Source organism: Eucalyptus grandis, chromosome 4 (assembly GCF_016545825.1).
Source record: "Eucalyptus grandis isolate ANBG69807.140 chromosome 4, ASM1654582v1, whole genome shotgun sequence".
In the NCBI taxonomy this organism is placed as follows: Eukaryota; Viridiplantae; Streptophyta; class Magnoliopsida; order Myrtales; family Myrtaceae; genus Eucalyptus; species Eucalyptus grandis.
Window position 1 is genome coordinate 38357948 of NC_052615.1, and position 25257 is coordinate 38383204.

The following is a 25257-nucleotide window of genomic DNA, read 5'->3' on the forward strand; positions in this document are numbered from 1 at the left end:
TCTGTTGGCAACCCTATGCGTAGGGTTTTAAGTCAATGCCTATAGTCTCAAGTTGGCGAGCATTTTCATTCCTGCGAAGCACGGTAGTCCGTGTTCCACCCTCAAACAAACACAAATAAGCACATGGATCGCTGTCCAACAATGCCAATTAATTGCCTAGGTTCAAGGCAAAATAAGGGAAATCGAAGAAAGATAGCTTCTTCAAGTTCACCTCAGCAACGAGGAACAGGTTTTGCAGTTCCAGGTCTCCTAGAGAACAATGGAAGAATCCAAGAGCCAATGCATCTTTGAAAGGGCAAGCCAATCCCGAACTCACTCTGCACTGCGATGCTTCATGTGAATCGCGGCTCAATAGTGCCAAGAAGCAGACTATTGACAGTCAACAGCGAAAAAAAGATTCAACAATATTATCCGATTTTAAACATTCCTTTATTGCTCAAGACCATGAAATAGATAGCCAAAACATGCGCAGAACAGGATGACTGGATACTCGAGTGAAAAGATCGGAGGATCCATTTCTGGGGTGGAGGGAAAAATAACTCCATCAATTGAGAGCTCATCAGCAGTTATCAAGGCTGCAACAAGTAACGACAACCTTAACAGACGTTAGACCGCTATGACAAAAATCAAAAAGTTACATCATGCATCTGAAGATCAAAGGTTCAAGACATCCACAATTTTGGGCCCATCAATTCGCGTTCTGCAGCAGAACCTTGCCTTGCAAGCTTCTGAATACGTGAGGAAAATTCCTCTGCCTGCAAATAGTAAAGAGAGATTAGTCTTCTTACTCGGGAGAACAAAAACTTCACCACTTGAGTCTTCTTCAACAATCAAAAAGAGCTATGCAATAGAAAAGCAACACAGCCCCCAGCTAGAGGAGCCACAAAGACTACTTCCACTTCTAGCCTCCATGTATACACACATAAATTTGGTCCAATTTGCTGCCATAGTATTATTCTTACAAACGTTCCACCTCCTAGCAACACCAAACTTTTCAACATGACAGTACATTACATCCCACTTAAACTAGTCCGGATTTGCTTCAGCAAAAAGAATTAATGTACTCCAAGGAAATTACTATATCCAGCACCATATAGTTAGGCATGAAACAACTGGAGAATGGAGTCAATGTGCTGAAGCAATTGTAGATGAAACTTAAAGTTTATGGTGCAGGGCCCAAACCTTCTCATCAACCCACATTAAAGAGCTAAGCTGATTGTTTAAAATCCTGACAACAACATCCAGTGGTGTCATGCCATCAATGGTGTCGAGCTCTCCACCCTGGGGAGAAGCAGAACAGATATATCATCTGTCTACCATGCAACAGCATTTCCAAAACTCAAATAGCTCCAGTCAAAGCAACTGTTAAAGTAAAGTCTCTACCTGGCTGGAATTCAGAGTCTGGATGACTGTTTTAATTTGTTCCGTCATTTGCTCCAGCTCCCTCTCTATCAACTCAGCTTGTTCATACCTGTGATGCAAACAAGATCATTATCTGACACAAGAAGTTAAAATAACTGCAAGACGCTAAAAAACCAAGAGAGTTATAATTGCCAGCAAGGAACCAATGTTTCTAGTCCTTTCTCTCACGTAACAAGCCAAAAATGCCAGGGAGATTCTCAAGGCCAAAAGATTGATGAGGGTGCTACCAATTGATTAATGGTGCCAGGGCCTTTATCGTCAACACCAGTATTAAATCTAGGTCAGACCATTAATGAGAAATCAAAGGAGAAGTATTGTCTGGATAAAGTTCCAAAACCATTAAGTCCAATTCTCAAGATTGTTAGAACACACAAATATTCAGATCCGAGGATGCAATTCTGTGTGAGCTTTCGCAGTTATCGCAAATAATGGTGCACACATGCATTGAGCCCACAGTTTCACGAGCACAACCATATATATCATTGTCAAATATGATTGAAAATATAAACTAGTCATTAGGAATGGAAAGAACAAAGGTGTCAATTCAAGGTTTGAAATTGGGACAGAAGTTGGCAAGGTTTGTCCTCTGACTAAATCATAGCAGATGAACAACACTCCAGCCTCTTCAAATAACAATATCGGCTCTATTGCTAGTGTGTATTAGATGGCATAAAAGGACTATCTCTTGCACACATAAAAGTCTCAAAGAAGGATAACTTTTTCCATATAGAGAGATCAAGCACTCAACCAATACAGCAAGAAGATAGATGTTATCAATAAGGAGCTAACTCGATGAAAGGGTATAACCATCTGACAAAGGAAAACAAGACAGAATTCAGTTCTTACATAGCATCTCTAGTGGACGCAGCTTCATCATCAAGCAATAGTCCGTGCTCATCCTTGTAAATACGTTCAGCTTCTCCTTCTATGCTCTGCAAAGCCTTGTCAACCTAATGCAAATAGAAAAGTAGGAATTATCCTTCCCGCAAATTACGCTCACACCTAGATGATTAAGTCACTGATTTGCAGAGCAGCTAATACGTATAATCCTGGACTCCAAACCAATCCCCCAAGGGGGAAAAAAAATTCCCAAGCATACCCTTAACACAGATTGTTTCCTTAATAAAGCCAATAAGGCCACCTATTGAATTCTTAAAAACTTCAGTAACATCAAAACTGAGTGCATGAAGGTAAATTCACACTCATCTAAATTTATTGCTAAGATGACAGAAGGTTGACTAATTACGCAGATGAAGACATACAAACCAATCAACATAGAACATGATGGAAAAGAAGATACCTTCAGCTGGCTTTCACTAGTTGGAAAATATTTGCATAAGTGTCATCCTAAACCCTAAATAGCTTTGCCACTCCTAAGATCAAGAAATAACGATATCCCACTACATATATACTTTCTTATCCATAGAGAAAGTTTTACAGAATAATTTCCATCAAACAAACCCAAATCACAAATGTTTGGGCCAAGCTACATTGTAAGAAATCCCACTTATCTCACCAACAAAAGCAACTTCATGATCAAGGACAAGTGAAACCTAAATACTTTCTCCAAAACCTGCTCAAGATTTTGTCCAATACGAAGTTCTCAAAAGAAATAGCAACCCCAGGAAGGACATAAATTTACCTCTTGCTGATGAGTTTCAATTAATTCCAGCTGTCTCTCCAGGCTAGCTTGCGTTTCAACCACTTTTGCCACTTCAATCTGGATTATTTTCATATATCAGGCTATAGAGGAAAAATTTCCAGCAGACAACAAAATTGATTTCACCAAGTTGAAAGTGATTCGAGTGAAGGTAAGAGGTAGTTTGATGCATCTTACTCAAAAAAAGATCATATTTCAGTTAAATAACTATATCTCTAGGAGACTTCTGACAAAAAAAGAATACAAGGTGCAGAATCCAGATAGAGTTACAATTGCTCAGAGATTCAGAAATCTTCAAACATGATTCAAGTTTCAGCAAATTCAAAGAAAGTACAGCACTTGTTGTAGAAAAGTCACAGCACTTGTTGTAGAAAAGTTAACTTATGGCCAAATTAAATATCTTTTCTTTGGATGGATAATGGCTTAATAAACATCATATAGGCTAGTTTAAAATATTTTCTCATGTAGAGCAATTATAACCTCAAGCCTAAGAAGAACATCACGATTCTGCAAAATCCTCTTGTCCCACTCAGCTATGGCATTTGCCTGCTTCCGGAATTTCCCTGTTCGCTCTTGTAGCTCAGCATTCCACTCCTTGATAATCTGCAAGAAGAATAAAAACACTGCATGTGAGAGAAGCAGAGATGAAGGGTTGGAAATAAGATATAAATTTAAAGTGGCTGGTCATGAAGAGTGTACAAGATACAAAGGATACTTGTAAAGTGTCGAATTTGGATCCACGAGAATAGAAAAGTTCTTTTAAGTGAGTGGGTGGCCCGGTAATAAGCATGGGAACTTCCCTTTCATTTCAACACAACAAAAGAAAACCATCTCACAAATGGCTCAGTTTCCCTCTTTTCTTTAAATAAGTAAACAAAATTTGTGGACAGCGTAAGGAACCAAACTAAACCTTAGGCCTATTCGATAGATCAATGTTCATAAAGCATGACAAACTGATAATAATTTGAGCAGAAATGACCTGGCAAAGTCAATGATATGAACTTTATTGGATTAGTTTGATCTTTCTCCTAGTGCATAGTTTAACATATAAGCTGTACACCTCCAGTGTTCTTAAATGTAGCTTTGCTTTTTCGTGGAATCATAATCAGAAACCCGAATTTAATCTTCCCTAAAGCAGTTAACCATGTTCTGATGTTTCTTCATAGAGCAACCAAGGTAATTGCAGAGGAACTGAAAAAGGAAACTTCAGACTCCTGAAGAAGATGGAGCATGGTAAAAGTGGACAATCATCAATTTCCAGAATTCATCTCAATTAAGATGATCCTCAACAGTTAATGTGTAAATTCAAGATCTGTACGACAAATTGACAATAATTTGGACCAGAAATGGCCTGGCAAAGTCAGTGATATGATCGAACTCCACTGGATTATTTTGGTCTTTTTCCTTGTGCATAGTTTCATGTATAAGCTGTACACCTCCAATGCTACTTAGTATAGCTTTACTTTTTATAGGAAAAAAATATAGTAATCAGAAAAACTGATTTAGTCCTCCTTAAAGCAGATAACCATGTTCTGATATTTCTTCATACAGCGAGGAAGGTAATTGCAGAGGAACTGAGAAAGGAAACTTCAGACTCCTTGTAGAAGATGAAGCATGCTACAAATGGATAATTTTTAGTTTCCAGAATTCATCTTAAGAAGATCCCTAACAGTCATTGATGTGAAATACAAGATCTGTCTCACAAAGAACAGTTCTTTAAGTCCAAATTTTAAAACCAAAGAAGAGCCTAGACAGATATATATCCTTCTTCATAAGTACAGATGCCAAATCCTATAGAATCCTTGAGCAAATAACCCTACAAGAGTCCCAGTAACAATGACAAAATGATGCACCGTATTCTGTCTTATGGGGAAATCCAAATTCACTAACATCTTGCATGGAACAACAGAAGTAAATGGTCCATTAATTTCTATCATGGATTGGAAAAGAGCATATTCATTTCACTGTATATTGATAAATTGCAAGTAAAAAGCTTAGCAAAGACCTCCTCAACAGTCTTCCCTACGATCTCTGAAGGTAGTTTTGGAACAGCAGCTGGAGCGCTGGTGCTTGATGTTGTTCTAAAGGAAGTACATAAGATAAAAAGGAAATAAGTGGAAATATTCTGATTCCAACAACATATACTCTCGGATTGATATAATAAGTTCAAATTTGAACAAAAGGAAATCAACTATACTAATCTCAAAATGATGCCGATGATCTCAAATGAAATATTGTAATCTTATTTAAGAAAAAGGAACAAAAGATGGATAGAAGAAAAGGGCGAGTGTTTCTGAAATCCCTATAGTAGTTTTCATTACACCTATCAAAAAATAAATGGATAGGGATAAAGGAAAGAAAGTATTCTTGAACTCCCTTCTGTATTAGAAAAAAACAAAAGCAGGGTCTTCAAAAGTATGCTAGATGAAACAAACTGTTAGACAAAGCAAACTCTTTTTGGCTAGTAGATAAAGCAAAAGAAAACTCTTTTTGGCTGGTAGATAAAGCAAACTTACAAAAACAAGAACTATACAGAAACAAATAAAGGAGTTGATCCTTGAACAAAATGTGCAAAAGCAGAGCACCAATTTGCCCTAAGTATGAGAAACAATACCAGGACATCCATAGATATGGAACAAGAAAGTGTCATGACATGTAGTAACAAGTAAATTACTTAGCTATCAAGACAGTGAATACAGACCCGCTACTAGAGGCTACAATAAGAGATGATGTTGGAGCTGCAGTTGTACTGGCACTAGAACCTGTTGTTGATGCAGAAGTTGTAGCAGGGATGCCTTAAAAGAGATTTAAAAAAATCATTCAACACTGCATCTTATTTCTTTAAGCATAGAACCAGAAATGCACAACAATGTATCAGCTGCCCATGTTAGCTTCTACGTGAATTAAACATAACAATGATGCTATCATCTACTAGACAAGTCAAGGATGCCTATATTATGAAGACAAACCAAGTTCAAGGAGAAAAAGGACAAGCAGCTTAGGGAAGTCAATGCCATAAAATAGGGAAGAGCTGTGATGAGATACTGCAAAAGGTACAAACTCCCTAAGTAAGAACTTTTTAGGTACGTTAATTCATTAACATAACATCTGCACCAGAATTAAGTCGAAAGCAGCATATATAGGTAAGCACTGTTTATACTTCCAGCATATAACATGAGAGCATTTCTTTTCTTACCAAGCTTATGCAGAAAATTATAAGGGATCTGGCAGTTGATCAGTTGTAATCTCTAGTTCGAAGAAATGAAAGGGTCAGACTTTGTTTATGATTGCAGCAGCCAGTCATGACATGACATGAATATTTCTCCTTATAACATTATTTTAAAAGACTTGACTTTTCTAGAGAATGACAAAATAAATGTATGTCCAAGCAAAAGATAGCATGTTTATACAAAGTGAAGGGGGGAAAAATATATCAGTTCCCTGAAGTCCACCCTTGCATTAAGCAATATTGCTACACATAGCAACCCCCAACTTCCAAAACCCACACAACCAGAAAAAATTAGCAACAGAAAAAAAAAGAAAAAAAAAAAAGAAAAAGTCTTTCTTCACTGCAAGCACCTTCAGAAGAGCTATGCACAAGGATGCTGGAGTATGTGATGAAGTTACACATGACAACTCGACAAAGAACAGTGCTAATAAGAATGTACAGAAAGGAAGATATATTATTGTAATTGAAAGGACTATTTCTTTCTTATATGGGATTTTTGTCGCCTATCGCTTCATATATCAGCCACCAAGAACATCTTTTGATTCTCCCTGCCAATGGTTTTTTACATTACAACACATTTTCATACTTGTGCATTGAATCATGCATTGACCCTTTACAAGTTTTTCCAATTTCATCAAGAGAGGACCTGTAAAAGCTGACTGCTCCTCAAAACAATTAGGAAACAAGCGGACAGGCTTATAGTCGTGGTTTGTAAGAAAATTATATGTCTAAACCATGCTCACGCTGAAATTCAATGCTACACTGATCTTGAGAATGACATTAAGATGCAGATGATCAAGCAGAGTCTAGCTTGAAAATCATTGTTCAAAGACAGAAATAATAGAAGACGAAGATCGCCGCTAGGCAGCATAGCCAAAGAGATAATAAAGAAAAAGCTTAATAGCTTATACATTCAGTAATCCCATTGTACCATGCAATTATTAGATATGAGAACAATAGGTAACCTAAAGAACAAAAGAGATATGGTCAACACAGCACGGTAAGGCATAACTTCACGCCTGTTTCTAATTCTTATTAGAAAGCCACACACCCTGATTTTGTCATGCATAAATCATATAGAGCAAAAGTATACACAGAAAAGACAATATTCTGATACAGAAAGCCTAGCTAATCAAACGGTCAGAGGAATTAGGATCCACAAGCTCTTAATCTGATAATCTCATTAATAACAAAAACAGACAACAAAGCATCGCCCTTAAAACTTGAAGGAATATGCACAAGTAGAATAAGCATGCCTCATGCTGCAGAGGAGACCTACAATTAGCACTTCTGATGTATTTACAAGGGAATTCCAACTTCTTCATCATGCTAGTTCAAACGCAAAGTGTCAGTAAAAACTCACTAAAAGCAGGGACGGTGGTGGCAGAAGGTGCCGGAGATGAAGCTGGTGTTGAAGTTTTGGTAGACAACGAAAAGCTTGGGACCGAACTAGCAGTCGCTGAAGAAGCAGGCGTTGCGGTCACTCCAAATCCCGTGAAGGAACTGGCAGGTGTCAAAGATCCTGCAGTGACTGCTGATGCAGCTGAAGTCGCAGCCGCCGACGAGAAGCCCGCAGCAAATGAAGGCAATGTCGTCGAAGAGGACACCGAAGCTGAACTACTAACTGCAGATGGAGTCGACGCGCTGGTGGTAGTGGTGACAGTAGAGAACGACGGCGCCGCAGATGGGACAAAAGAAAAGGACGTAGGCTTCGCGGAAGACGCAGTCGAGGGCGGGGCTGACGGCGCGAAACTGAAAGAGGACTGCGAAGATGAGGAAGATGGTGCCAACGAGAAGGGTGAGGTCGTTGTGGATGTTGCAGAGGGTGTTAAAGACGGCGAGCTAGAGCTCGTGGGTTTGGCAAAGGAAAAACCCGTAGGAGCAGCAAAAGGAGATGATGTTGCGGCTGAACTAGAAGGAAATATGTTCGAAAATGAAGGAGTAGTTGCTGAAGCCGATGCAGAAGCTGCGGAAAACGCAGCTGTGGTGGAGGCGGCGGCGGCTGTGGCTGCGGCCGGGGCGAAGAAACTTGGACTCGCGGAGGTCGCAGTTGTACCGAACAGGGGAGGAGCCGTGGACAGACTTGTCCCAAACACTGGCGCACCAGAGCTAGCGGCTGAAGCAGTTCCTCCGAATGAGGACGCTCCAGAGGCGGCGGCGGCGGCGGAAGGCGGCGTCCCAAACAGAGACGGAGCGGCGGTTGTGGTCGAAGTCGATGACGACGTCGGAGCCGCACCGAACAGTGGCGAGCTTGCACCCGAAGCCGCCCCGAACGGAGGCGCACCGGAAGTGGCCGCTCCGAACAACGACGAACCGGAGCTCGCACCGGAAGACGGCGCGGGCGTACCGAACGGAGTAGAAGCGGAGGTCCCCGACGGACCGAACGATAGCGAAGGGGAACTCGACCCGAACGGCGAGGCGCTCGCGGCAGGCTGAGCCATTCCGAAGGGCGACGATCCTCCGGACGCGGCCGACGACGGCGTGCCGAAGAGCGACGGCGCGGAAGCCGGCGTGCCGAAGATCGACGGCGCGGAAGCCGGCGTGCCGAAGAGCGACGGCGCGGAAGCCGCCGGCGTGGAGCCGAATGAGAACGAAGGAGCGGAGAACGCCGACGAAATCGACGAAGAGGAAGAGGGGGAGCGAAGCCGAAGGGAGCGGGAGCGGGAGCGGGTGCGGGGAGGAGCTAGGGTTGGACGCGGTGGAGGCGGCGGCGGCGGCGGCGGCGGCGAATGGGGAGGGAGAGGCGGAGGAGGGGGCGAAGGAGAAGGAGAGAGGGGAGGCGGAGGCGGAGCTAGGGTTTGCGGCGGAGGAAGGAGCGAAGGTGAACGCAGAGGAGGATCCGAAAGCGGGAGGGGAAGATCCGAACGCGAAGGGGGACGCGGTTGCGGCGGAGGAGGACCCGGCCGCGGCGGCGGATGATCCGAACGAGAAACCCGACATCGTCGGAGCGGTTACTTTCTTTTCCTCCTCTCTTTCTCTGCAAGATGGAGAGAGTGCGTAAAATTGACGAGGGGTTTAGGAGAAGCGGGCAGCGCCTCGGGGTTTTTGGTCCCTGAATTTTTTGAACTTTTTCAAATTTTTTATATATTGACAAAATATAAAAAATGATACTTTCATTATTATCTACATTTAAAGATACATGCCTCTATTCCGTTAGTTTTATGATAAATAACTTCCGAAAAATAATTTTTTTAGATTTTTTAGTATTTACTTAAAAATGAACTAATTATGAAAAAAAATTTCCATAAAAACTTCTAAAAGAAGGAAAAATGTTTTCCACTTTTAAAAAAAATGGGAACATTTTTCACATCTTCTATCATTTCACTTATTTCGCTTTGTTTTCACTAAATTAGTTTTTATTTTTTTTATTTTTTTATTTTCCTTCATCTTCACAAATTGCGACACTCGAGCGTCGCAAGAGGGCACAAGGTTGCCAAAGGATGGCAAGGCTTGAGGCAGCACTCAACGGCCGTCATTGACAACTAACTAAAGAAAATAAAAGGAAAGAATAAAAGAATAAAAAATAATTTTTAAAAAGAACGAATAAATAAAAATAAAAATAAATGATTAAAAGAAGTGCATGAAGGAAAATCTAATTAGTATGGAATGGGGAAAATATTTTTCACTTCAATTTCAGATTCAACTCAACACTAAAAAATATCGTTATTTTTCTGGAAAAAAACTTCTAGAAAAAATATTTTATGAAAACATTACATTTTGCACAAAACAAATGAAATCAATTACAAAATGAATTTTTTTGCAAAAGGAAAATCGAGCTTCAATGTTCACAAGGAAGTCCCTTTGCATCTTTTCAAAAATTTTGAGTAATGGAAATGTAATTGGCAGAATTTTGTGGTCTACACTATTGCGCTAATGAGAATTTTTCCATTTGTGTAAAACTGAAATATGTAACTTAGTACAACCGGCCACGGTGACTCCGCTAAATAAGGCCCTACTGATCCTCAGCCCAAATATGAAGGGTTCAAAACCCAGGGAGGCGCTAGGTGTATTAAGTGTAACTCATGGGTGGTGGGTCCTCCTGCTTAAGTGTCACCTATGGGTTTACGGCGTGGCATTGTTCGGTCAGTCGGTTCCTCCAAAGACAAATAAATAAATAAATAAAAATATGTAACTTAGTATATATTATTCGTTAAATTGTATGTTGTTTAATCTAAAGCATCCTTTTCAAATGAAAATAAAGACGAACTCATCAATTCATTAAATCTCCAAAAAGAAAAAAATACTTTAATAGGAAAATTAACAAATTTTTTTTATTATAAATTTTCATCTTTTTTTTTTTGTCAAACAAGATTCAACTAGGCAAGCACAACTTTTAAGTGGGGAGTGAAATAAATGAGAAGCGCAAGAAGAGTAGTCCTTCTAAAGGAAAAGATCAATTCTTTACAAATTATAATCTTGTGTGTTGCTATTAGAGGTGATACTCTGAAAATAATCCAGTGATATATATTTAAATAGATATTTCAAGGGAATTGAATGAAAATTGCAGTATATCGTCCTCTTCACTCTACGGAATCAATAAGTAGAAAGAAGCAAAAAAATAAAAAATAAAATTGTGTACAGCGGTTGATGCAGCTTTTGATATTTCGCTTCAAGTCATCATGTTAGCTTTGTTCATTTCAAATGCTCGGGCACAGTAAAATCCACCTGGCCCAACTGTCCATCTTCTGTCATTAATGCTTGCGCATAGAAAAACTCAACTTAATACCATAAAGTGCTTAGAAGGAAATCATCTTATTTAAATCAATTTAATAAAATATTAATACCACAAAAAATCTCAAAACAAATTTATCCTCTATTAATTCTCATTGAATTGGATTAATACCATAAAATCACAACTAATAACAAACGGTAAAACTTTAAACCAGTGCATTCGTTAACTCTCACGTATCATTAGTAATTTGATAATAAAATTTAACGAAGACTAATTGATGATAAATTTGTCACAAATGTGCTAATTTTGGCTTTCTTATGGTAAAAAATTTAATTTAGGGTAAATCACCTTCGGATTTTTGTGTTAAATAATTATTTTTTGATAAATTTATCACAAGCATATTAATTTACTAATTGGTTAGAGGTGAGAACCCACAAGTCGATCTCACTAGCCTTAGGCAAAGTTCAATCACCACTCATTAGGCACAAGTCAACCTCGCCTCTAACCGATTGTTGTAGCTTAACAACTAGTTAGGGGAGGAAGAAGGGAATGAAAAAAAGAAAAGAAAAGAAAAAGAAAAATATAAAATTATTATTGAAAATTATTTACGTAAGTAATTTCTAATTAAAATTGGCTGGATATAATTAATTAGAAAAATGTAAAACTATGTAGGACTTAATTGACAAAATCAAAATGTTTGAAATTGAATTGATGAAAATACAACAAACTTATGACTTTTTACATAATTTTCTTATACAGAAAAAGGGGAAACAATCCCATCATAAGATCAAAACAAGAATGTAAGATTAGCAAAACGAAAGTCCATCGAACTGGCAAGTTACTAGTGAGATCGGCCATGTGGAAGTTCTCTATTGCATTGCTCATGGTGGCGACTGAATTGGGGACCAAGAATCGAGAGGTCAAAATACAGAGCAGAGCAAAGCGTTCAAAATTTCTATCAGGTGGGCCCAAAGAAACACGTGTCACGCTCTAAATCGAGTGTCTCACCGCTGAGTTGGCAAGACAGTGGCGTCAACAGTAATTTTCTCCCACGTGGACAGCAAAAGAAACATCTCGGCGCCACGTCGGCGGTCTCCAGTGAGGGCAAAATCGGGAAAATAGCACGCCGATCGTTCGACGGCCCATCAACCGCCTCCCTCTTTCTCTGCTTTTAACTTCCCCTCCAAGCTCCGGTTCGAAGGAGCTCACTACGAAAAGAGAGCGAAGAACATGAAGTACGAGCAGCGGCTCGAAGCAGCCGCGAGCATCGTCATCGCGGCGGACGCGGCCGCCGGCGCCGGCGCGCCGATCGACGGTCCGGAGCTGGGGCTCCGGGCGACCTTGAAGCCCCACCAAGTGGAAGGAGTCTCGTGGCTGATAAGGAGGTACAGCCTCGGCGTCAATGTCGTTCTCGGTCAGTGTCGCTTCTTTTGTCTCTGAACTCGCGTTTTTGTCGGTATTCGCCGGTGAGGAATGTGGGAGAATCGGCTCTGACGATCGGAATTTCACTGGTGGTGGTGCAGGAGATGAGGTACGGCCTTCTTCATTTTTTCTCTCACCCTGAGCTTTTGTGAGCTCGTTGTTTCGCCTCGCGACAGCGAAACGTTTCCCTTGGCAGTATGCATTTGGGATTGTTTGAACATTTGTTTCGTTTTTTCGTTTCCTTTTATTTTGTGGATAGAAGCTGCTAGTTTTTCCCAATACAATACATCGTGAAGGGCAAGCGCTTGCGACCTTGTTCTGAATTACAATAATCAGGGCATTATGTCGATTTCTTGCTTCTGGACTTACTGTTTTGGAGTTTAATGACTCGAGGGTGCTTTTGAGAATGACTGCCTAGTTCCTCGTGAGAAACTATATGTAAAGTTTTATGCACGTTAAATTCGTTTCACTTTGAGTTGGCAATATAATCGTGTTAAAAGGTGTAAATACATGACGAGAAATGCCACCCTACTCCATATGATGTCCCTCGAGCCACAAGAACTTCACCTTTTTTTTTTGCTCATATTGGATGCGCTCGATTGTGCTTGCTAAATGGTTGCTGGTCGTACATCTATGAGTATAATTGGATAAGGACTTCCTTATCTTTGCCTCTCTGCCTTTTAAGCTAATCTAACTTTGTTGTTCGCAGATGGGATTAGGGAAGACATTGCAAGCTATTTCATTGCTGAGCTATTTGAAAGTTTCTCAAGTGTCCTCTGGGCCATTTTGTGAGTTAGAAGGAGTTTGCTTTGATATGATTCTTAACTAGCTCCTTATTTCTGTTAGTAGTCTGATTATCCTTCTTGTGCTGTTCTTTGATGCACCTTAGTGGTGTTATGTCCTCTTAGCGTGACCGACGGTTGGGTGTCAGAGATAGTCAATTTTGCCCCCAACTTGAAGGTTCTTAGATATGTTGGCGAGAAAGAAAACCGTCGCAGTCAGCGTAAAATGATGTATGATCACGTGAAACAGCATCATTCATCAACTGATGTGAGTTTATCGAAGCAGCACATGAATAATTCACTTTTATTCTTCTGGTTTTAACTTAAATGTGTTGCTGGCTGTTGTTGGACAACTGATTTGGTGAAATCTGTTTGCAGGCTTTATCTCTACCATTTGATGTACTATTGACAACATATGACATTGCATTGATGGATCAGGAGTTTCTTTCCCAAATACCCTGGCAATATGCAATAGTTGATGAGGCTCAGCGTCTTAAGAATCCTTCAAGTGTATGTCCTAGCATATGAGAAATTTGTAAGATTATCTGCAAGCACCTGATCAGGAGCATGGCAGCCTGCTCTAGGCTTCAAAGGTCAAATGGGTGGGTTTGGAAAGGGCCATACACAGAAAAGATCGGCATGCCCAATGGCATGATTGAGCCCTGCCTAATCCAAATATTAGTATACTATTTTTCTATTTGGATGGACTTGGGTTACGAAGTTAGAGGTCCCACCTTCCTGCGCATTTGAGCTGGTCTACTGCATAGACATTGTATTGCATGTTTTTATGCTGAGTGTTGGGTCAAGTTATAACTCTATACTAGTCAAACTGAATAAATTCTTGGAGATGCACTTTTTTCATGTGGATAATAGCAAACTTTAGCCAATCTCTTTGTAATTCTTCGTCTATGCTTTTGTCTATATTCACCATATGAAGAGATGTAGCTTTTCCTTACATTATCATTCTTATTTTTCATGCTTTCCAAATTGCAGAGGTATGCATTTTCCACATGTTATTATTACTGGAAGCAGCTAAAAATATCAAGAACTTTGTAGGTACTCTATCGGGTCCTCATGGACCGATATATTATTCCAAGGCGATTATTGATGACTGGCACTCCCATTCAGAACAATCTCTCTGAACTATGGGCATTGATGCATTTTTGTATGCCGTTAGTCTTTGGTACGCTGGAGGAGTTTCTTTCTACATTTAAGGATGCCGCAGATCCTTCATCAGGTTATCTATAATTACGCGTAAAAATTGATTTACTTTTGGTTTTGCTTCTTCGTAAAATGATGTTTCCTTGTGGACGGTCTTCCAAACTTTGAATTGTCTTTCCCCAAGCTGGTTCAACCTCTTTAACTAATCATTGGAAAATGCTTGTTGCGTAGATTTCTCAAGTGGATTGTCATACTGAAAATCGCACCAATGGAAAGTTTAATGATGAAAGGTGAAACTTGATAGTGGAAGCTACCAAACTCTAGTAACCTCTTTTGATGTAAAATGAAAAATTGTTTAGACATTCACTGCACTTTTGGGTGTTTCAGGAAGTAACTCCGTATACTCTAATGGTGGTGACTTGAGAGTACTCTTTATGTTAGTGAGAAGAGTCTTGTTGTTCAACTCTTGTTAGGGATTTTAGTGTAATGATCAATGTGGTAACTTTAGAGGTTGTGACATCAACTCTGTTAGAAACCTAGTGAATGTTGGACAAATAGACTATTTTCACTAGTACACAAAGTATAAGGGGTAAAATCACAAAAATAAAAAAGTAGGGGTGACTTACTGATAAACCATGTTTCAGAGAATGCAAAATATTATTCGGAATGTATCTTATAGCAATGAATGCGTAAATACTTATAGGACCCCCTTTATTGTAGTAGTTTCAATCATCTTTGACATTTGTGTACTGCAACTAGGATAATGATTTATATTTGTCTCTGTTTAGAAGAGCTGTGGCTCTGATATGTTACAACGGATGGAAGAGTTAAATGCACAAAATGAAATTAGTATTGTAGCAGAGCCTTCTATTAGACGATGAGCTCTTGGTACTGAAATACTTCTTGCTAGCAATGTAAGCTTTTCCTCAAAAGAGGAAATGCCTTCATTACTAAGTCCATGACAGGGGAAAATAGTTTAACCAAGAAGTAGTCATTTTTATTTTCTCATTAGTTGGTACAAAAACTTGATTTAGCTTTATAACCTTCTGTAAAGAAATTGATGATAATTTTTTTTTTTTTTTTTACCCTTTCATTGGCAACTTATAGTATGTATGGACCTTCACTTTTCCATCTTTTCTAGAATCCACCGTCAATGATAAAATCTTGTAAACAAATTTTTTTCATATATAAATTACTGGCACAAAAAACTTTTATATCAGGTGCACAAACTATTGGTGATCCTTTCATCGTGCCTATAATTTGCGAAAAAAGATTTAAACTCATGCTTCTATGAACCTAAACTGCCCAATATATCTGTACAAAAAAATAAAAAAAAGCTGCACAATATCCATTCAACTATAGTTTTTATTTTGGTGGTATCAACTAGGTATTGGTGAAGTTTGTGGCCCATTGCAGAAACTTCCTCTGTCAAAAAGATGAGCCTGATAGGAACTTCTTACTGGATTTGCGTGGATTTGCGTGAATTTTCACTTTATGATTCCAGAAAGGAGTAACATGAATCTCAAAACGGGGGTTTATAACATATTCTAAGGGGGATGAGTCTATGGTGAATTCAGCATGAACTTTTTCTTTGAAAAGTAGATACTGAAATAAAGAATATGGAAATTGAATAACAATGATGTGGTGAAGTATGTTTTGCTGAAGCATGGTGAAGTTGCACAAGAGCATACTTCTTAAGGAGCAAAAGAGTATCGACCTAAAAAAAAAGGAGCAAAAGAATAACAATGCACATGCTACTTTATCATTCTTAAAATAAGGTGCCCTTGTCTATATGTCCGTCTAAATACTATTTCGACAACAAATCGTGTTTTGTTGTTTATCATGGTAAATAGCAGTGTTTTGTTTAATATATATTCTTTTCTGTATTTTCATGTTTCTTACTGAACCGTTTTTTATGGAAAGATACGATATGCTTTGGCTTCATTTAGGTGGAGGGAAGTGTGTGGAAATGGAAGGAAGTGATGACAAGGAGCAATGCTTTTTGTCTTTGAATTGAAAAAAAAAAACAGTGAGACAGGTTCAAGAAGGGAAACATTTTCTTTGAGACCCATTTTTTCATTTTCTCTCAATATTAGCAGGAAATAAAGGAATAGTTTCTCGCACATGACTGGCCCTGACTACTTTTGCTAAACTGTCAAAGGAATTGTGGCTTCTTTATCCTTCTTTTCCTTAAATGTCTTCTGTCTTTCTTTCCCTCCTCACTTCAATTTGCAAGTGTACTGTTACTCTAGCTATCGAGGTGTTCATTTGAATAGTTTTGATTGGTCTTGTGTAGCTCATGATGAAACCAAGGTCACGAAGCAGGTCAGAAGTTTGAGACATATATTGAGAGCATTTATGCTACGCCGAACTAAATCTGAACTTATCAAGGGTGGGACATTGGTGTTGCCTCCTCTTACTGAGATAACAGTGTAGGTCATCTAGCTGGGGTTAGTGGAATTTAAAATCTAATTCAACAATTTTTATATTCGTATTCTTTTTTGATAAAGTAATAAATCCTGGGATGTACTAAAACGTTGCTATGATACATTCTTATGGCAGAATGGCTCCGATGGTTGACTTGCAGAAAAAGGTGTACTTGTCAATACTGAAGAAAGAGCTTCCAAAACTCCTTGCACTCTCTTCTGGAGCTTCTAGTACACAATCCTTACAGAATATTGTAAGAGTGAATTTAACAATTTTTTCATGATGAAAATTGCTATTTTCCTTAGAAACTGTGCTGAATACTGAGATGCTCTACTTTCTATGATCATGGATATCCAGCTGTTTTGATTACTATTAGGATTGTGAGGATTTAGTGGGATTATAGTCGACTGTCCTAAAAGCTTAAGCTTGTTAGATGAATGCATGGTTTATTATTTAAATATTTTAATACTCCCTCTTATGCTTAGTTTGGTCTTTTGCTTAGTACTAAGTGTGGAAATATTTAATTGGGGAGGCAAATGGGGCTTGGAAAGATTTGAATTCAGGACCTTTAGCTTTGATACCGTTTGTTGGGAGCGCGCAGCAGAAGTTTGATACCTTTACCTAGGGAGATCGCTAAGAGGGAGCCTAAATACAAGCTTGTCAACTTATCCAGTTGGACCTATCTTACTCAAAAGCTTCAGCTTATTAGAGGGAGTGGTTTATTATTTAAATATTCTAATAAGGATAATATTGTAGATAGTTTAGTGGGAAAGTCGAAAGGAGACATTGGGGTGTTAGTCAATAGCAGGATGAGTTTGGATCGGCGAATATAGGACCTCAATCGTAATTAGGATTGCCCTCTCTTGAAACCATGCCAGACTCGACTCCCGTGTCCAATGTGGGAGCTGAAGCTCAACTTGAGACGCTAGATTCGAATCAGTAGTTTTTCTGGCCAATTAACCATATTCAGATCCTTTTCTTGAACAAGGAAAGTCTAAGAATTTTTTCTAACTACAGAAAATCCTAGGATATTTGTAACTTGGTCCAAAGCTTGTCCATATACCCAAAGCCCTTATTGCAAGTTAAATGGGTAAAAAAGCCCACAGGCCTAGGCTGCTGCCATCCCTAAAAAGAGATGGCTACGCCTTGTAAACTTAAAACTATGCTTCTAGACAAAATGAAAGCCATTAGCCTTTGGTTTAGGAATGAAAATAGCATTGGCAGGTTCCTCCTAACTGTAATTCTATTTTTTTTTCAGAGACTATTGTCTCTTCCACATCCACTAAGATGGATTCTCTTTTGGCCGATGTCCTTATTAATCGAGACAAAGAAAGAAGACATTCAGGAGTATTGTAATCTAACCTTTTTGTATAATACCATCAGGTTGTTCTATAAAATTGTCAATGTCAATAGTTCGATATTCTGGCTGTAAATTAAGTCCGGTATTCCTTTGGGTTAACAATGGAAGAGGAAACTTGTTGTTCCTGTTATTTGTTCACAACCAAACTATGCTATCTAGTTCATAGGCTTAAAACTACCTTCTTTTATTCTTTAAGATCAATAAGATTAATACTATATATGCCTGTGTGAGATTTTTATTTGTATGGGTTTTCACCCCTTTGTTTCCCTATACTTCTACCTTTTACCTATAAAAAGAAAGGATCAAGTTTATTGGAATAGCAATTGGTCACCAAAATATGGATAAAAAGCATTTAACCTGTGGAAATGGTAAGCACATACTTTATGTGCATAGGCTGGAGAAAAATGTTTCCAGTCATATGAGATCATTTGAGGCGGTTGATTGTTTCATATGAGATCATTTGAGGTGCTTGGCCCTAAAGCCATTCCTGGATTTAATCATAGACTAGAGAATTTCCCATTTCCCCACACAAATAATATCCAATATCTTGTGGTGCCATAGTTGGAGTTCTAAACCAAGTTGAGGTCAATCGTATAGCTCTCACTGTTGTAAAGCTATTGTTGATATGTTTTATATATCCACTATGGGCCAAAATTACCGATTATATGTGATGTGTCAAATTTGCTGAAGTCATTCCTCTTTTTATTGCTCATTTTATTGCTTGTCTGTAGGTAATGCAGTTGAGAAAAACCTGCAGCCACCCATATCTATTCCCTGGTATTGAACCTGAACCATATGAAGAAGGTGAACATCTGGTTGAGGTAGGACCACTTGTAAGCAATCTCTAAATTCTTTTTGCTGAAAACGAAATTGTTCTGTGAATGCAAATATGTAACATCGGCAGTAAATTTGAAAAATTGATGGTAAATAAAAAGTGATCAATAATGTGTTGGTCTGGTCAACAGTTTGTAAGTTACCAGTGGAATGATAATTTTACCATCGATTTAAAATATGGATGGTAAATAAATAGTGATCAATAATGCGTTGGTATGGTCAATGGTTTGTAAGTTACCAGTGAAATGACACTTTTACCATCGACAAGCCCAACAATAGATTACCACTAACTTTCAGATTTACAAGTTGACGTGTAACTGTTTGTAAGTTACTAATGAAATGATAATTTTACCCTCTACAAACACAATAGTAGACTATCACTTACTTTTAGATTTCAGAGTGGCAGCATAACTGTTTGTAAGTTACCAAAGAAATATCAATTTACTATCCACAAACCAGTAGTAGAGTACCATCTACTTTTACAAATAGGTGCGTAACTATTTATAAGTTATCAATGGAAAAAAGCAATTTTGTCAACAAATAATAGTAGATTGCACTTATTTTAGATTTATAAATGGGCGCTTACCTGTTTGTAATTTACTAAAAAATAACAAACCATCCACAAAAACAATAGTAGATTACCGTTTACTGCTATGATTTAGTTTTGAGTTGTAAATGTATGAGTTACTAGAACATTGACAATCGTTAGTCTTTAACATTGTTAGTAAAGTATGTCATATACCTGATCAATAGATAGTAGGTTGCACGATGTTATCCCCATTATTAGAAATTAAGGATGCTGTTACAAATTTATAACTGAAAGGAACGTTGTTCTTATTGGGCCAAATAGAAACTTTAGACACCTCCTTTTTTTTAATTGCACAGAAAAGTTCTATGCAGAGGTTGGGTCCCTTGTAGTTGGAAGGCTCACAGGAGGACGAAAAGAAACAAGGGATTATTTGCTTTCTTAAGCTGTTGAATCTGGACTGAGCTATAATGTGGGACCGTCTGCTTAAGTTGGCTTCTATAAGTAGATTTGAGCTTTGTCTGAACTATCCCTAGTTCTGATCTATTTCCATTTGTCTTTACTTTCATAAACAGGCTAGTGGTAAACTGATAATATTGGATCAAGTTCTCTGCAAACTACACACTTCCGGTCACCGTGTTCTTCTTTTTGCCCAGATGACCCACACGCTTGACATTCTACAGGTTCTAATCCTCCTATTACTGATTTGTCATATACAGCATCTGTTTAGCTAAGAGTTTTCAAATGCAACGCAGGATTATCTGGAGCTTCGGAGATATTCTTATGAGCGTCTTGATGGATCAATTCGGGCTCAAGAACGTTTTGCTGCAATTAGAAGCTTTAGCCAACAATCAGTAAAAGACGATCAGAACTCTGGACCTAATCAAAATGGTTCGTTTGTTTTCATGATATCCACAAGAGCTGGTGGAGTTGGCTTAAATCTGGTAGCTGCTGATACGGTGAGTATCGCATTAAAAAGCTAATCGGTCTGCTTTTTCCCCCAGTAATATGAGATGAAACATAAGCTCGCCAGCCTGTATGTCATGGCTAACAATTACCACGGAAGTCATGGTCAAGTTTAGCTTTCTTCTTGTATTGGTCAGGACCCTTCAAGGCTTTTCCACCTATTCATTAAACATTTGATTGAATTTTGGTTTTCGGTTGCCACGAAGGACTCAGAAGCATATTTGAATACACTTTCTGTGGGACAATACTGGTCGGGAATCAAACTTAGTGGTGATTTGTATCAAGGCTGCTTGATTGAATGTGAAGGAGCATGTGTGACACTGTGATGACAACAAAGAATAGAGCATAGACCATAAACATGATAGTCTCTCTATTGCAGTATAACACTGAATCTGAGAGACTGTAAAGTATTTGGTTTTAAGATTTTTTTTCCCCCATTTTTCTGGTCATGATTGAATATGCCATGGCAGAGGTGGACTGCTGACTTTTCAAGCCAAAAATGAGCTTGGCAGCAATAGTTTCATCCTTCCTTTTACTTGGGGAGTTTTTTTCTAGATTTTGCCCAAAGAAAAATATAATTCATATATTGTAAGGTTCTGACAATAAAGTTGGTAGAAGTTGACGTCAGTTTGTATGTTCTCTATCAATTTTTTAATCTGAAAATTATAAGTTGGAGGCAATGATTATGAAGAAAAATCTCAACTCTGGTGATGATGGATGTGATGCCATCACAGAAAATAATTCTACTTAGTCATATTGGAGAAAGTTCAAGTTATGATTTGATGTGGGAATAAATCTGTGAGACCACGTCCAATTATTCAAAAGATTAAGTTGTTTGGTGAAGGCGTAGTGAAATTATATCTAAAACCTCCATCCATCTATTTGTGAAATGGAATTTGGCCTAACACTAAAGCAAAGCAAATTAGATGTTAAGGGACCCAGAGAGTTCTGAAAATGGAATGTTCTGCTTTGATACCTTATAGAAGTCAAGTTGAGAGATTCAGACTGAATAGGTGACATTCTCTGCGCACCATGTGTGTAATTTATAATTACAATATATGGTGACCTTCATGCGTGATACTGTAAGCTAATTATGTACTCGTACCAATTATTACAAGTACTCCTCATAGTAGCTGTTCTATCAAATTGATCATTGCCAGTTGAATTTTTTGGATAGGTTATATTTTTCGAGCAAGATTGGAATCCCCAGGTGGACAAGCAGGCTCTGCAGCGTGCTCACCGGATAGGTCAAATGAGTCATGTGTTATCCATAAACTTGGTCACGGCACGTACAGTTGAAGAGGTAAGACTTCATGCTTTGATGCTAGCACTGACGACCTGTACTTACTCTAAAGTTTTTACGAATCAAAGGTTATCATGAGGAGAGCACAGAGAAAAATGCTCCTTAGCCAAAATGTCATAGGAGATGGTTCTACAGAGAAAGGAGATGAAAGTGAAGTTGTTGAAACTGGTGATTTCCGCTCCATCATATATGGGCTTCAAATGTTTGATCCTACTGAGATTAATGCTAAGTCGGGTGAATCGAAGCTGTCTGAAGTGAATGCTGTGGTTGAAAAGATAATTGCAATGCGCCATGAATTGGGCAAGGATGAGAGGAAATTTGAGATTGATCCTGCCAATGTAACAGACACCGGCGAACTTATTGTGGAAGGAAGTTCTACTTCTGTGGCTTTTGATCCTGGTTTTGATGAGTCTTCTTATCTTTCATGGGTTGAAAAATTTAAGGACGCATCACAGGCTAGTATCAAACAGAATGAGCTTTTGGGGCCCAGGAGGGCCTTAGAACCTGAGGATAGGCATTTAAGTATTGAGAATGCAAAGAAGAAGGCAGAGGAAAAAAAGTTGTTAAAGTGGGAATCCCTTGGATACAATTCATCATCTGTCAAGGAACCTATTTTGCCTATTGACAGGGACATATCATCGGATTCAGGTTCTCTCCATTTTGTTTATGGAGATTGCACACAACCATCTAAAGTTTGTCCTTCTGAAAACACCATCATATTCAGGTTAGATACTTTGAAATTGGAGTCTACTTTTATCCAGTTTGTTTTAAATATGATATTACATATGAACCTTTTGAATTGCTGTAAGCAGGGCATCCTCCTTATATTTTCTCATGCTCCCTCTTATTTTCAATAAAAAATTATATAAAAGCCCTGGAATAATTCACAATGTGCCTTTAGGATTCATTTCATTATGGAATGTGTAATTTCACGTAAGAATTGGATTAGCTATAGATTATTTTTCCTTGAATATTTAATTATGTAAGGTTATCATTCTACATTTATTACTTAACCATTGCAATCAAGAATTCATAAAGAATGAGCAATTTTTGTGTACAATGCAATTCCTTGTTGAAATTAATCCAGAGTGCATCCCCAAATTTTAAAGAGCACTGAATTTGCCTCATTGAGCTTGCCACAGTCTCACTCAGGTTTATAATTCCATTGCCCATTTTATTGGGGTGACCATCTTATTTTTGTTTCATATTTCCTCAAAAGTTTAAGCTCCGACCTTGTCCAATTCGCTTTGAGATTCACTTCCTAAACACCCTTAGGAAACCTCTCCTATGAGCTAAAGCACAATTTTCAATGAAACATATGAGAAGTGTGGGGATTGTAATTGTAGTTATCTTCTGGAGCCAATGGTCTTTCAGGAAAAAAAGGGTGCTCTACCTATTTAGAGCCTCTTACCTCCCCAATCTCCAAATGCCATACCTTGCTGATGTTTATTCTGATAGTTGAGGAATGTCATGCTTCAAATAGACAATTTCTTGATGGTTGAATCACTTACTTCTGGCAGTTGCATAGACAACTCTGGGAAATGGGGCCATGGTGGGATGTTCAATGCTTTGGCGAAACTTTCCGCAGATATTCCTGCAGCATATGAACGTGCTGCCAAATTTGGGGACCTGCATCTTGGTGATCTTCATCTCATAAAGATTGATGGTTAGCCATTTTAGATCTGCGTTCTCATCTAGAATACTTAACTTAGTACATGATATGTTGAAGTCTGAGCAAGAGGAAAATTGAATGGTCTTCAGTTGATGACATGTGAGGTGTTTGAAAGTCTTGTTGGTGCAATGAATATGTCATTTGAGATATTTAGGTGCTATAGGCATTCATTCATGAATTATAGATACTTTGTTTGTCTTGAACTTATCCCACATAACCTTTCAGAGTTTACATAAGTCTTAGATGCAGTTATTTCCTGAACCTAAAACTTTTTGGTCGAATCCTTTAATTTAACAGTCACTTCTTCTGTCTAAAATTTTCTTGGTCGAGTCCTTTAACATAGTAATGACGTCAACTCTCAATTCCCTATGGTCCTTGTGCGTAAATTGTTGTTTATCTTATTTGTTGCATTCAACTCTAGTGTGTTCTTTATCAAACTTTTGTTGGGCTTGCATGTGAGAGTGGATGTTCAAGTCATCCCATTTCTTTGTTACGGGTTTATCTTGGCCTTATATGCACGCTACTTCTTCCTGATTAAGAGTGGTTTTGGGACCTATGGTTAACTGTCATGAGACTTTTGAGTTTCCTTTCTGTTTCATATATAGCTTTGTTTTGCTGAATAGGGTGCACTGCAGACCACGAACATGAGCAGAATGTGCGTGATGATCATACTGAATGGGTGGCTTTGGCTGTTGTACAATCATATAACCCAAGGCGTAAGGCTCCCCGAAGCAACATCTCTTTGCCTGACTTGGAACATTGCCTCTCAAAGGCGTCCTATTCAGCTGCTCAGAATTCTGGTAAAGCTTCTGTTCATTGGTTGGGTGCTTTATAAGATGATAACATATGATCCTTCTGCTTCATCCTTCTTCACATGTCTTAATTTTATATGTAATAGTACTTTTACACTGAAAGCATCACCTGGTTTTGTTTTATGATTAATCCTTGCTCTTCACGGAGTACACTGACAAGTGTGTTGAAGTTGTCGTGGAATTGGAAACTTTCTGTGTAATAATTCTAAATTCTTTTGCTCCCGCCAAAAGCTTCCATTCACATGCCACGTGTTGGCTATCAAGATGGATCAGATCGCTCAGAATGGTACACCGTGGAACGCCTTCTTCGGAAATATGCCGCGATCTTTGGCATAAAAATATTTGTGTATGTCCCAGCCTTCCTCCCTCCCTCCCTCCCTCCCTCCCTCCCTTTCTCTCTTGTCTCAATCGATTCTACCCTTTTTGGACAGGTACTATTATCGACGTCAGTCATGAGACCAGTTGCTGTCATTGACCCCATAACATTGCCGAAAGCTACGGTTTTCCACAGTTTCTCCACTGGAGTTGTGATGGTCGAATCAAATTATAGACCCTCATTGTAACCTCTAATGTCATGCTTGCTGCTCACAGTAGTTATTGGCGTCAGTCCCCAGATGATGGAGGTCAGCGGATTTGGTGCCCTGGTTTAACCTGTGGAAGAGCCCTCTTGATCCTTTGTATTTCATGCTGGGCAAGGTTCATCATGTATTTATATCCACTCTTTTGTAAACAAGAAAGATGCCAGAACCTATGTGAATAGATTGTGCCATAGATCGTGCCACTTTCTTTGTCCATAAGTCAACAATGATTTTCGTTTGCCTAAATAGAATAGAGTTAGCGATGATCGTTTGCCTGGGTTTAGCTCTTCTGTCAAACAGGAGGGCTCAAGATGATACCGGGCCTCTTCATTTCATCTTTTTATGCACTTATACAGAGCTCGATCTATGCCGCCTTTAACCGTAGTTCAGCTCAACAATTGTCAATCTAGGTGGTTGAATTTCGGTAGTCA

General features: G+C 38.7%; 2 protein-coding genes across 3 annotated transcripts; one reads left to right on the plus strand and one right to left on the minus strand.

The window, feature by feature from the left end:
• Positions 1-405: 405 nt before the first annotated feature.
• LOC104442288 (nuclear pore complex protein NUP62) lies at positions 406-9262 on the minus strand (the record flags this gene model as incomplete). The annotated part of the gene is made up of 9 exons (XM_010055661.3): positions 406-755; positions 1183-1281; positions 1384-1471; positions 2269-2372; positions 3065-3142; positions 3563-3685; positions 5088-5163; positions 5784-5877; positions 7675-9262. Coding segments are annotated over 9 exons (2343 nt in total), but the record flags the coding sequence as incomplete, so codon positions are not given.
• A 2907-nt stretch (positions 9263-12169) lies between these two features.
• On the plus strand, positions 12170-25092 carry LOC104442289 (probable helicase CHR10). 2 transcript variants are annotated; one of them, XM_010055662.3, is made up of 17 exons: positions 12170-12397; positions 12507-12514; positions 13115-13193; positions 13295-13455; positions 13566-13697; positions 14244-14424; positions 16645-16780; positions 16911-17028; positions 18867-18956; positions 20071-20178; positions 20251-20454; positions 21639-21764; positions 21833-22488; positions 23285-23430; positions 24060-24236; positions 24480-24594; positions 24680-25092. In XM_010055662.3, exons 1-17 carry the CDS (start codon positions 12214-12216, stop codon positions 24702-24704), a joined length of 2646 nt encoding a protein of 881 aa, XP_010053964.2. In that variant the 5' UTR covers positions 12170-12213; the 3' UTR covers positions 24705-25092. The 2 variants fall into 2 exon arrangements, with proteins under 2 accessions (XP_010053964.2, XP_010053965.2); XM_010055663.2 differs by having other exon boundaries at positions 12237-12368.
• The last annotated feature ends 165 nt before the right edge of the window (positions 25093-25257 follow it).

What these genes read in the sequence shown, in the direction of transcription:
- LOC104442289 (XM_010055662.3), top strand. Translation starts at nt 12,214, where the DNA reads ATGAAGTACGAGCAGCGGCTCGAAGCAGCCGCGAGCATCGTCATCGCG. An exon ending in GTCTTAAGAATCCTTCAAGT is followed by an intron (nt 13,698 to 14,243) that starts GTATGTCCTAGC and finishes AGAACTTTGTAG; the next exon opens with GTACTCTATCGGGTCCTCAT. An exon ending in TCATCTCATAAAGATTGATG is followed by an intron (nt 23,431 to 24,059) that starts GTTAGCCATTTT and finishes TTTGCTGAATAG; the next exon opens with GGTGCACTGCAGACCACGAA.